Source organism: Amphibalanus amphitrite, unplaced genomic scaffold (assembly GCF_019059575.1).
Source record: "Amphibalanus amphitrite isolate SeventyFive unplaced genomic scaffold, NRLGWU_Aamphi_draft 000658F_arrow, whole genome shotgun sequence".
Taxonomy (NCBI): domain Eukaryota; kingdom Metazoa; phylum Arthropoda; class Thecostraca; order Balanomorpha; family Balanidae; genus Amphibalanus; species Amphibalanus amphitrite.
This window is the reverse complement of record NW_024882152.1, coordinates 211,353-223,689: the sequence shown is the minus strand read 5'-3', so window position 1 is coordinate 223,689 and position 12,337 is coordinate 211,353. Positions and strand designations below refer to the sequence as shown.

The 12,337-nt window shown below is 54.5% G+C and overlaps 1 protein-coding gene across 1 annotated transcript in view; it reads right to left on the bottom strand.

Moving 5' to 3' along the window:
- Positions 1–12,337, bottom strand: part of LOC122364135 (neurobeachin-like) — a 141,784-nt gene that overhangs the window by 61,003 nt on the left and 68,444 nt on the right. Inside the window, exons 24-35 of the mRNA XM_043334244.1 lie at positions 12,085–12,264; positions 10,370–10,504; positions 9,937–10,041; positions 8,749–8,866; positions 7,953–8,086; positions 6,628–6,808; positions 6,176–6,336; positions 5,584–5,876; positions 5,158–5,266; positions 4,737–4,909; positions 3,847–4,112; positions 3,521–3,657 (exon numbers count right to left, since the gene is read on the bottom strand). Coding sequence (XP_043190179.1) covers positions 3,521–3,657; positions 3,847–4,112; positions 4,737–4,909; positions 5,158–5,266; positions 5,584–5,876; positions 6,176–6,336; positions 6,628–6,808; positions 7,953–8,086; positions 8,749–8,866; positions 9,937–10,041; positions 10,370–10,504; positions 12,085–12,264 — 1,992 coding nt within the window. The remainder of the gene's footprint in view (positions 1–3,520; positions 3,658–3,846; positions 4,113–4,736; positions 4,910–5,157; positions 5,267–5,583; positions 5,877–6,175; positions 6,337–6,627; positions 6,809–7,952; positions 8,087–8,748; positions 8,867–9,936; positions 10,042–10,369; positions 10,505–12,084; positions 12,265–12,337) is intronic.

Below are 12,337 nucleotides of genomic sequence, written 5' to 3'. Positions count from 1 at the left end.
AAGATGGGGGATGGCACTGCAATGCACGACATGGAGAGGCATGACAGGACGGGAGCAATTAGGAGAGGGTACGACAGAGCAGGAAACGACGCGATAGGTGACTTGCGCTGGGATGAAGGAAGGCACAGCCTAACACTGGGCAGTGGGAAGGGCGGGGCAAAGCACGATACAGTGAGGTGTGGCTGCATGAAATCACACGGCACAGTTGGACGGGAGGCAGTGATACGCTGAATGACATTTGAGGACGTGAGAAACGGGTGGGTCTTGTGTATAGGACAGTAAGTGTGGCGACGGGAATGCAAACGGTGTTGATGTTTTGTGGCGATTGATGGCCTAATTGCTGTCAGCCAGGGCATGCAAGGCTCGTGAGTGAGCCGCTGATACCCGCAGGGCTAATGTCAGACAATGAGCCACGCTCGACAATATATCGTCACCGGATAATCATCTGAATATATAGTACGATACCTGAGCGGCCCGGAGCGAGGGCCGGGTAATTAGTTACCCGGTATGACATCCAGAGTCGCTGATAGCTGCCAGCACATCTCTCAGCGCAGCCATAGCCGTAACTCAGCTCGGCGCAGGGAGCCCCACGCCGAGCGGAGCGGCGGCCGCCTCCCTCGCCCTCGACCCGTCTCGTTCTGCAGAGCGCGCGGCGTCACGGTGGCGCCAGCTCCCCGCTGGGCGGACAGCGCCATAAACCAGCACCCGCCCAGCTCCGGCCAGCAGCGGGCAGCTCGGCCAGCTCCCACCGACCGGCAGCCGGGGTATCTCACAACTCGGATGATACGCTCCGATGGCCCGTGCAGGTCGGACCACCAGCGGACCACGGAGTCTGCCCGCGGCGGCGGCGGGCCGGGGCGAGTCCGCCTATTTAACGGCCCACTCGGTTAATGGCCGCTGGATGCAATTAACTAAACGGTCAGTGGGTGTCCGCTGCAGACGGAATCCCAGCCAATCCGCCTCATGCAGACTGCGATGCAGACGTCCGAAGCAGCCTGTCTTGTTAGACGGTAACAACTCAGGTTGGTCCGTGCGCACCAGTGCTAGTTTGCGTGTAAATGACCAGTGGAAGGCGGATGGTGATGATGATGGCAATGTTTGCAGTAGGTAACGGGCCTGCCGCTGGCTGCCCGTTATAAACAGCCGACCAACACGCGACCGAGAGAAACTGAATGGAACGGGCACGGGTGGGACACAACGGGCGTGCGTATGTAAATACGGCCCGCGACGAGACAGCACAGGATCCAAGGGTGTTTGTTTCTCTCTTCGAGTTATGAGTAGCGACGCACTGTGTTTCAGTCTGAGGCAGTGTAGAGTCCACATTTTGATGAGCTATTGTGTGGTAAGCATAGACAATAGGCATGCCCCAACACCAGACACATGCACCAAACTATGCAAATATCTACCTTAATTAGCTAAGCTATGCAAGTGTGCCACGCCAGGCACCTTCGCCTACGTCTTCGCCCACAACCCTTCGCCTACGCACCCGTTCAATCCTTGTTACGTCCGGAATCCCTCCTCTCCATCTTCCCGAAACCAAATCCCTCGAGCCCACCCCGGCGCCCCTCCCCTCCCCAGAAGCACGTGACCGGCCACCGGCGCGGGGTCAGCTTCCCAGCAGCGGGGGCCCTTTTTCCACCGGCGCGACACCGTCTGTTATTGATGCTCACTACCGCCAACTGCGACCGGGTCACCACCGCTCCCTCACCAAACGCACACAGGTCCTCCTAGCAGCACCGCCAGCCGCGGAGGCAGACGGGAGCCGGTGAACGGGTCTCCAGTCGCCGGGCTGACTTGCAGCCGCGCCGCGGGTCGTCTGCAAAAACGGCCGCTGTCCGGCGCGGCGTGGTGCGTGGGAACCACCGAGCGAGGTGTGTGTACACACGGTGTCAGCGCACCTACCTGGCGGTGACGGACAGCCCGCCCAGAGCAGCCGAGCCGGAGGTAAGGCGAGGCTCCCGGCGCGTGGCGGGTGCGCTCGTACGGAAGGCATGGGAACGCCGTGCTAGGAGTATATGCTACATCACGGAGACAGAGTACCCTCAGGAGTCGAGATGGCAGGCACGGAGTGCTGCGTATTTATTGCGGCGCTAATGCGGCCATTGCTTTGCCGTCTGACCAGAGAATCGGTCGAATAATCTAGAAACCGAGCTTCTGTCAACGCGGCATATTTAGGGCTCACTCAAGCACAAATGGCTTTAGAACGGCTAGAAGAGTAGCACTACGAGTGTGGAAACTGGACACTGCACCTTTCTAACTGGTTGTTCAACACAATACTTGTGCTATCAACTTTGTTTGGATTATTTTGTTGAGCTAGGTCCTTTCGGTCTAATACGACCATTTCAAGGGCCATAAAATAGAGAGTAACGTGAAGCTGAGTCTAACGACTGGAGCCCACCCAGTTGAGACGGAGTTGTCCTGGCTAGACACAGACAGACTACCCAGCAACTAAAACGGTCATTCCGGAGGGATATTCTCCTACAGCTGCCCCCACAGGTAAGCTTAGTGGTGTTACGATCAGCTCCCAAGTCGCAACAGTGGAGTGGGATCAGTGATCGAATTATGAGTATTGGATTATCCTAAGCAGAAACGTAAAGGGAGAATGTAGGACAAAAATGGAGGACAGGGCGGATGAGACAAACCGGTTACTACAACGAACGCCCACCGCAGTACCAGTGCCGGCCAAAGCAATACACCAGCGGGCAGCGTCGGCGTCAGGAGTCTCGGCATGAGCGCCATCTATGAACCAACGTGAAAACTGAACAGCGGTGCCCTATTTTTTTTTTTTTTTCTATTCAGAACAGCGGTGCCCTGCCCCTGCTGGCCGCGGCAGCACCCACGTCCAACGGGATCTTTTTTCTTCTTATCCGAACAAACGCCTACCTAACGCAATAAACGCTAAGCAAGTGTATAAATAAGTAATAACCATAGTGTTTCCACTAAAGGACTGTTCCGATTCGCTCATCCGAAAGGCAACGCGACGATAAAAAAGGCCTCTTCAAGCGCAATACAACAGTCATCCCGAATCCACTTATCGTGGAAAGAAGAGTCTGACTCTCAAACCAAAAACGCACCTTTCGTTGAATAGTCATCGTTCCTGGTGGAAAATACGAGCAAATAGACGCCTTAGTTTGCGAACATCGCCCAAAACCGTGCCGGTAACCGTGCCGAGTGTCGAGGCCTCCTCGGCAAGAACTTTCCCCATGAGACACAGACACTGAACATGATTAGTCTTGAAGAAAGATCCCGGGAGAGAGAGAGAGAGAGAGAGAGAGAGAGAGAGAGAGAGAGAGAGAGAGAGAGAGAGAGAGAGAGAGAGAGAGAGAGAGAGAGAGAGAGAGAGAGAGAGAGAGAGAGAGAGAGAGAGAGAGAGAGAGAGAGAGACCACGAAAAGACAAAAAAGACACAGACTGACACAGAATGTCAGTTGTTAGAAAGTGAAAGTCCAATAAAAGTTCGCGCCCAGTGGGGGGGGGGGGGGGGGGGGGAATATAACCCGTGGCGGCGCCGCGGGACTGACCTCAGCGTCGATGGCCTGGTAGTCGGGGTGGTCCTCGTCCAGCTCAAAGTACAACTCGTTGGAGGTGATGGAGATGGTTCCGGGGACCACCAGGCCGGGAGCCATCAGGTAGGCCGGTGTTGACATGTTCACGGGACCTGACGAAGTGGGAAACGACGTGGTCAGTTGGTCAGACGAGTTCAACGGCTCGCCAAAAGTTTGCGAAAAACAAAAAAATACGAAAGTACACATCCTCAACAAATTCAAGTCGATGACATTCAAACACATAACCCAATCTTCCTTCACCAATCTTGTCAAGATCGTCACTTTTCGATCGCGCCCCTCACCGGCTATATCGCTGTCGATGTCGCGATCCTCTGCCGTCACGTCGTACTCGTCCTCTGAGGCCGTGACGCTCTGCTGGTGGCGCCGTTTGAGCGTCACGTGCGCGTGGAACTCCTGCTGCGCCTGCTGGATGGCGTCCTCGGGCGCTCCGTGCTCGAGCGCCGCCTTCAGCGTGGCCTCTGGGTGCGAGGAGCCGTGTGGGTTGGGAACCAGCCGCCGGCGGCGCCGAGAGTCGTCCTCCCACGCGTCCAGCTTCCAGAACTTCAGTCTGGGGGGGGGGGAGAAACGGGACGAGGTGATGGTTTGCATGTTTATTTGGGCTTTAGGGCGCCCAGTGACAACACACAAGGACCTCGGACGCTAGGTAAGTTATTTTGAAGCACTTAAATCAGAACCAAGGCATCTTTCAATTTACGCACCCACCATTAGCCTACCAATACCAGTTCATCTCCCCACCCGGCGCGTTACTGACCTGGGCACGCTGAGGTCGCCGCCCCAGGCGCCGTGCGCCCTCCCCTTTCCCCATCCTACTGACCTAGGTACGCCGTGCGCCCTCCCCTTTCCCCATCCTACTGACCTGGGTACGCCGTGCGCCCTCCCCTTTCCCCATCCTACTGACCTGGGTACGCCGTGCGCCCTCCCCTTTCCCCATCCTACTGACCTGGGTACGCCGTACGCCCTCCCCTTTCCCCATCCTACTGACCTGGGTACGCCGTGCGCCCTCCCCTTTCCCCATCCTACTGACCTGGGTACGCCGTGCGCCCTCCCCTTTCTCCATCCTACTGACCTGGGTACGCCGTGCGCCCTCCCCTTTCCCCATCCTACTGACCTGGATACACTGGGGTCGCCGCACCAGGCGCCGTGCGCCCTCCCCTTTCCCCATCCCACTGACCTGGGCACGCTGGGGTCGCCGCCCCAGGCGCCGTGTTGACTGGCCACCAGGTTGAGCACCCTCTCGATCAGCCGGCCGGCGATGACTGAGTCTCGTCGGCGGGCGGCTGTGATCAGGTGGTCACACATACGCTCCTCCTCCTGACGGGTGAGCACCGTCTGCGCGCAGGCCGACTGAAGAGAGGATAGAACGAGAGTGGGGGAGGTCAAGTCAGGGTAAGTCAGGTCACCGGTCGCACATACTCCCGTCTTCCTGCAGACTGGCACTTCTGTAGACAGGCTAGAGATCGAGACCTCGCACCAATGTTTGAGACTAACTCGGGTAACTTAGTGTTTCAACACCAAGCGATAGTGAACAAAATGTACACATGTTAAGCCAAAATAAAGCCCTGGAACCGTGTGTACTTTCTGACTGAACCTACCTCGAACTCGGCGTGTTTGAGCACGTCGTCGGCCCTCATCCTGTTGAGGATAAACTCGGCCTCGTTGGCCACACGGACGATGTGGTCCTTCATCGCGTGAGACAGCAACCTGAAATGCGAAAAAAACAGTCAGGCAGGTCAAAGATGGTTTGATAATGACAGTCCAGCGCTGAACGAAACTTGGCTACTGCGCGAATACTCTTGCTTCGACGTCAGACAAATTTCGCGCAACCAGACATTCTAAGATACTGCGAATGAGGGAACGAAAAACTATCGAAAGAAAACACAATATCGCACAACTTTGCACACCTAGGCTTATTATAACTATCAGCTCGGTGGACGCTGGCGAAATTTGTAAGCCCACCCCACGAATAAAGTCTGCACTCTGTCGAGCTGCTAGCCGCGAGACACAGTGGCGATACTGACCTTCCCTCGTTGATGAGTTCAATGAAGGCCAGGCCGGCGTGTTTCTGCAGCGAGTTCTGCCACTCCTGAGAGCAGAGTAGCATCACCAGTTCCACCACGGAATGGCCAGACTTGAACGTGGCCATGCCCTTCCCCTCGGAGAGCAGCTCCTGACCGTGACTGCCGATCAGCGTTTTGCTGAGGAACGATGAGAAGTCGACCATGATCTCTCGGAGCAGGGGAGAGATGGAGCTGAGCGCCACCTCCAGTTTCAGCGTCAGGTTCGCCTCGCGGGTCGGCGTCGGCAGCGGCGCCTGGCGGAGAGTGGCGGAGTTAGTTAGAGCGGTCGTCCGGCCAATGGTTGTGAAAACGGAACAAAACCCCGGGCGCATTTAGAGAATGTCTTCAAATTGGCAAAGCGAAAGTCATTGACGGATGTGACTGTTTTGCCTAAATTGACATTCATAGACGTCACAATTGGTTACGAGTCGCAGATCTCATTTGTATCATGCTAGACGGTACAGCATCACTCCAGGCGTTCGTAGCTGCTGCCATCTAGCGACAACAACACAAACCTACACGATTCACCATCATCAGCCTCCACAGGCCGCACCTCATGCACGAAGCCCTTGATGTGCAGGTCCTCGGGCCGGGCGGGCCGGAACTCAGACTGTACGGTGGCGGGCGGCTGGGAGCTCTGGCTGGCCGCTGACGCTGCCGTGAAGTGGGGTGAGCTGCTGACTGTGGAGATCTCCTGCAGCGGAGCAGCCGGGCCTGTGGGAGGAGGATGAAATGTAAGCGGCGTTGGTAATCAAAGATGATAAGCCAGTAAAAGGCATGCTCGCAAGATAGCAACTGATATGCGATCTGATGTGGCACCAATCTACCTATGGAGAAAGTAATGCTCATTTTATAAACGACTGATCTAAAATGTGAAAAACAAACAATGTTGGTAATCACATTCGTTTTTAACACGCTATTTTACTTCAGGTTTTGTATTAATAATCCCTGCAGGACACAGTTCCAACTTCTGGGCATGCAACCCACAATCCATCCGTCACTCACCGCTCTGCGTCTGTCCGTCACCCTCGTCCAGCCGCACGTCGGACCACTGTTTGTCGTCGGCGGCGCCGCGCGGTCGGTCGGCCGCCGGCGCAGATCCACCGTCCGTCTCCGGCTCGGCGTCCGGTGGTCGGCTGGAGGCGCGCGACACGCGGCCGGGAGGCGCCGAGCCATCCACCTCCGCCTGTGTCGGCGGGTCGGGCCGCGATAGTCAGCAGGGGAGGAAAGGGACGGGATCCCCCTGGAAGGGGAGCGAGCGCAACAAGACAGCGTGCGGCGCGGTGGACGCTAGCGAAATCAGAACATCGAGCGCGGGCCGCGGCCGCGCGCAGGCCAGTTTCATCGCACTGAAGCAGTGATGCTACGGACGAACCTATTTCGGCTGTACATTTAGACAGTCAAAGCGAAAATGCTCCTCCGTTTGTTAGTGAAACCTTTCGACAGCAGAAAAAGAGCCGACCGTATGCACGAGCAATCGCATCAGCCTGCTTCAAGCTTGTGGTTGCATGTGATATCAAACGTATCCTTGTAAAGGTCTCACGTATACTTATACTTAGGGCGTTCCTAAGTATATGTATCTCTTGCAAACATATTTTACAGCTTTTGAGGATGTTCACTATCACAACGTCCGCTAGTCAAGCAAGCTAACGCATGCCCTTCAATCGTAGGCTTATACTGAAACTCAGTGAAATTCGCATGTTTTGCTACGAAAGCAGATTGACCACTTCTCATTTATCTCTTCCGACTGAAGAATCTTTGCAAATGCTTCATAAAATAGAACGACGTTCTCTCGTTCTCTCGAATACTGGCAAAGCAAAAACGGCGCTGATACAAAAAAAAGATCGATAAAATAAGTACGGAAATAAGCATAAAACCGTTAACAAGCCGAAGAAGCTACCAAAGAGCACAGTCCTGGCCTAAGCATCGCGCAATCGTGTGATTGAGCAATCGAGCAATCGAGCATTGCTCATGTCATGCGATGTTGCAATACCGCTAACGGTGGCGGACAGAAGCGTGGCACAACCTGTTGTCAAACATAGGAACCAGTTAAAATTAGTATCAAAGGATCCTTGAGTAATTTGGTAAAGCATCCCCAAGGATGCCTCCAAAATATTGGAGCCACTATTATCTTGCAGACTCAGTATCGTTTCATGCCACGTTTTTGTTCTGTGTTCGCCAGTGACTAGGCCCTCCGCCCACCGCTCAGCAGCCCTCACTCTATGACAGAGTCTGACCCTGAGCGGCGCGGCAGGACCCAGCCACTGCGACCCATTCCGACCCTGGGCCGCACCCGGGTCCACACGCGTCGGGCAGAGGTCGCTACTCACCCGCTCCGCAGCGGCCGCCTGGTTGGCTAGAACGGATGGGTTGGCCTCGTCAACGACAAGCACCTCGGTGACGGGCTGCTCGTCGGCGGCCGGAGGGGGCGGCGGCGGCTCGGCCGGCGCGCCCGCCAGCGCCGCTGGACGGTCACAGGTACGGGGTTTGGTTAGACGGGGTAGGGGAGAGGTTACGACAGGTCAGACACGCACATGATGTAATGGACAGGGGACAGGGTGGTCACAGTTAGGAGCAGGTCAGACGCGTACACTGGGTCGGGGATATTCAGATGGAAACAGAGACGGGGACGGGTGAAGCAGATGGACATTGGACGGGACTGAGGGAGAGGAAGTACTCGGGCAAACTGGAACGAAGGAACACACTACACTAAACGACAAGCACATGCAAATATTCGGAAGTTATCAGACATCGACAAAATTGGTGTAGAGCCAGAAGTGTGTTATTCGTGCTCACACTCAATGTAAAGGTTTAAGTTAACTGCACACACCAACCGAAATAAAGCATTGGTACCTGAGAATACGGCCCACCCACCCACACTGAAGAGTTGTCCGTTCAGCACGATTACAGATCGATAATTAGCACGAGTACTTGCTGAAATCAACAACAAAACACAAAATCTTCAACGTTACAACGCCAAATCTACTAAGAACACAAACGAATACGACCATCTTACCGCACCACACACACACGCAAACTGACACCAACCTGCCCCTCCCCTCCCCACCCTCCCTCACCCCTCAAGCTCTGAGCCTGGCCCACTCTCCCTCTCCCTCTGAGACTGACCTGCCCGCACGGCGGTCAGCTGACCGGGCTCCAGAATATCGCGGTACTTGGACACCATCAACACAGAGATGAAGTAGATGGTCGCCAGCGAGAGAAACTGCGCCTGCTTGGTCTCCTCCTGCGGACGGCGGCAGAGGAAGGTGAGCGGGGGCATGATAAGTAGTAGGAAACAGAGAGCGGGGGCGCACAACCCACAACGGAGACACACACACGACACTGACCAGCCGCTCACCAGACGCCCCGGAGATGAAAATGGCACCGGAATCGAGATACGCGATCTAATAAAGCCATAAACTCGTCAGATGTTTTTTATCAGGTGATTCAGTTGTATCACTGATGAGAAAGTATCGCTTCACGGTGCCATTTTCACCTCCTGTAAGCCGGTGTTTCCATTCGCTCAGCAGTCGGCAAGCAAGCGGCCAGCTGCACATGCGATCGCTTGTACCCCTGAGAAGATTCCGCCTCCAGCCTGCTCCGGCAGTATGTGCAGCGTCGTGGCTGTACGGCCTATATACACGCAGACTTACGAACAAGATGCCAGAATGATCGCAAATGATTTCAGAGTCTAGCTTCGTTAAAATTAGTTAATACAAAACGTGTTTGATTAGCAGATGTCATTGTCACTTGAACAGCGAGCATAGCGCAGCATAGCACGTAAGAATTCCAAGAGACTCACAACCGCCAATCCGAAGGTCGTGTTCTGTAACAATCGAGGAGCTGTTGTCTCGGCCTGCAGCTGTTACCGTCTATTTTCACTCAACCAACGAAATATGCAGATGAACTCAACTAAACAACACTCAAAGTAAAATGGAGCTTAGTGTCACAAATCCAGCTCGAGTCTGCACAGCGACCTTTCATGGAGAAGCTACACAGCTGTTTTGCTCGTATTCAGCACTTGAAAACAACTCTTCGGGAGCATTTGACCTGCACCCTTGGCAGCCCTAAAGCTTACCCAGGTGATATGTCTAATTCATTTCAATTCAGACACCTCAAAATAAAATGGACAAACGGTAGAGAAAACCACTTAGTCATCTAAGTCAAGGGTGCACCAAGCGAACGACAGAACCATAAGAAAACATTTATAATAATGTGCAGGCACAGCATAGTGATACGAAGTGGTCAAACACTTCTTCGAAAAACAAAACACCCATACCCTCTCAGCTGAAAGTGGCTCGTCCCGCGACTCACCACATCTCTGTAGACGATGGCTCGCAGCCGGTTGACGTCCATCTCCTGAAGCAGCTTCTCGGGGTCCCGGACCGGGGTCACTACGGCGTCCGGGTCACCTGCCTGCTGTGACATGAGGTCAACGTCATAAGAATGCTGGGAGACATGGGGTGGCCACATACAGTTTGGCCAGAAACAGGTGGCCACAACAGGACCATTATCGACCGGCTTTCCTCACCAGCCTACGCTACCAAACGAGGAAGAGCAAGAAAAAAAGACACTTCAGCCCTCCACATCATCAAGCCAGACCTCAGCCACGGCCGGACAGTAGACGTGGTCACCGATCACCTAACACGGCTGAATTTCCCCCCCCCCCCCGTCCTCCCAAATTAGGATCAGCCCCCTTCCCCACAGAACCGCACAGTCGAGCCGCCCCCGACGACTCAGCACCTACCGTGGCCAGGATGGGGACGTTCTTCAGACCGGTGATGAGCAGCTGGATGGTCCTGTTCGGTTTTACATCCGGGTGTCGCATCAGTCGCTCCCGCTCCTTACACTCAAGACAGTTGCGGACGGCGGCCGTGCAAACCTGAGGGTAGAACACGGGTGTCAGCTGGACCGTGCCCGAGGACCAAAACGAGCGTCTAATCAAGGGAAGGAATGGGTCCTTATTCACTCTAGACAGGTGCGAATAGCGGAAGCGAGCACCTAAGGAACGTTCCTTCCTCTGTGATAAGGCAGGATGTCCCTGATTGATCTTCAGTCATCATGATATCGGTTGGTTTATGGTTATCATATAAATATCGGTTTCCTGAGTAAGAGACGTGCAGCGTACAACAGGCGTAAGACACGCTGAATAAATATAGTGATTAAATAACTCGTACTGCCGGTACTGTGAAACCGACTGAAAAAAAAATGTAGGCGGCCACGGAAACAAAGAGAGTGCGCGGCCACAGCTCAAACTATGGTTCAAGCTCCAGACACATAATAGATGTCTACTCATTTTCGAGGAATCTATGCTAAGAGCCGTTTCCTCGAAAGCCCTCGCTTATCGATGCCGTTAACCAAGCAATGCTCATCGTCAGACTGATGTAATGGTAAAATGCTGCCCTCAGTAGATGGCATTTAAGACGGCTTTCCTATTTCCGCGGTCTACATATAGGAATCTCTACCTACAGGCTTTAACGAGTGTCTTCCCCCCCCCCTCCCCGCTCAATCTATGCGCAGCGCACATCCCGGATAGTAACAACGACCCCATCAGACAGTGAAAAATACGGGTGCCGCCGCAGCAGCGGATTTGCATCGGTAACTGCCGGGCCGTATATTTGGGGCGTGATCAGACTGAGCCTAAAACGGCTGCCGGCCGCCAACGCATCGCCGAGCGGCGGCTGAGCCGGGGGCCCTCTTTGGTCGATCAACACCGGGGTAAGTGGTGCCTATAGCACTACTGTCGGTCATAGAACACGCAAACGGGGTGTACGGAGCGTGTTATATACAGCCAGCGAGCCGAAAGTGCTGCTTAATTTCCCGGATACGACACATCGCTAAGTCTCGGAGCTCTTCGATAATCCTGATAGAAAAGCAAGGCATTCACCCACACGAAAAGGAAATAAACAAAAAGCACCGAGTCAATGTTAGCTGCAGTGTTCAGGCTGGCGGAACATCAAACAAACACTTCATTAAAAGAACAGTTCCGGATTCTAGTGCTTCCATTGAACTAATTAAAACTGGGACTAAGTAAGAAGTTATAGCTCAGCTAGCTTAGCGGCTTCAACTAGCATGCTTATCTCGTTTCTGCGTCCCTCGCCCGCCACTCGATTTTTTTCATTTCACTGGCGCCTCCCTCCCCACCCTCATCGCCCTCTTTCATTCCAGTGTCAATAAACGCTCTCTCCTAATAGCATTGACCGCCACTTTCTTCTCACAGCCGAAAGATTCCTCAAGTACCAATCAGTGAGACCCAACATCCCTCACTTCTTCCCAACACATACCGCTCCATCTCACTCTTCAGCTCTCGGCGTTCCAACTACTCACCAGTCTCAGACACTGCCTCAGAATCCCACTCACCAGTCTCAGACACTGCCTCAGAATCCCACTCACCAGTCTCAGACACTGTCTCAGAATCCCACTCACCAGTCTCAGACACTGCCTCAGAATCCCACTACTCACCAGTCTCAGACACTGCCTCAGAATCCCTCCGCTGGACATGTTTTTCTCCACCTCCAGCTCGGCGAATGAGACGCAGCTGGCGAACACCAGCGCGTCGGCCAGCGCCACCAGCCGGTGCAGGAAGCCGACGGCCACGTCCACAGACATCCCCTGCGTCGGCTCCAGCACGTCCAGCTCGCTCTGAAAGGACGGAGGGAGGGGAGAGGGGGGCGAGTCAGAGGAGAGGTTCACCGCCACGCCATAACGATACACT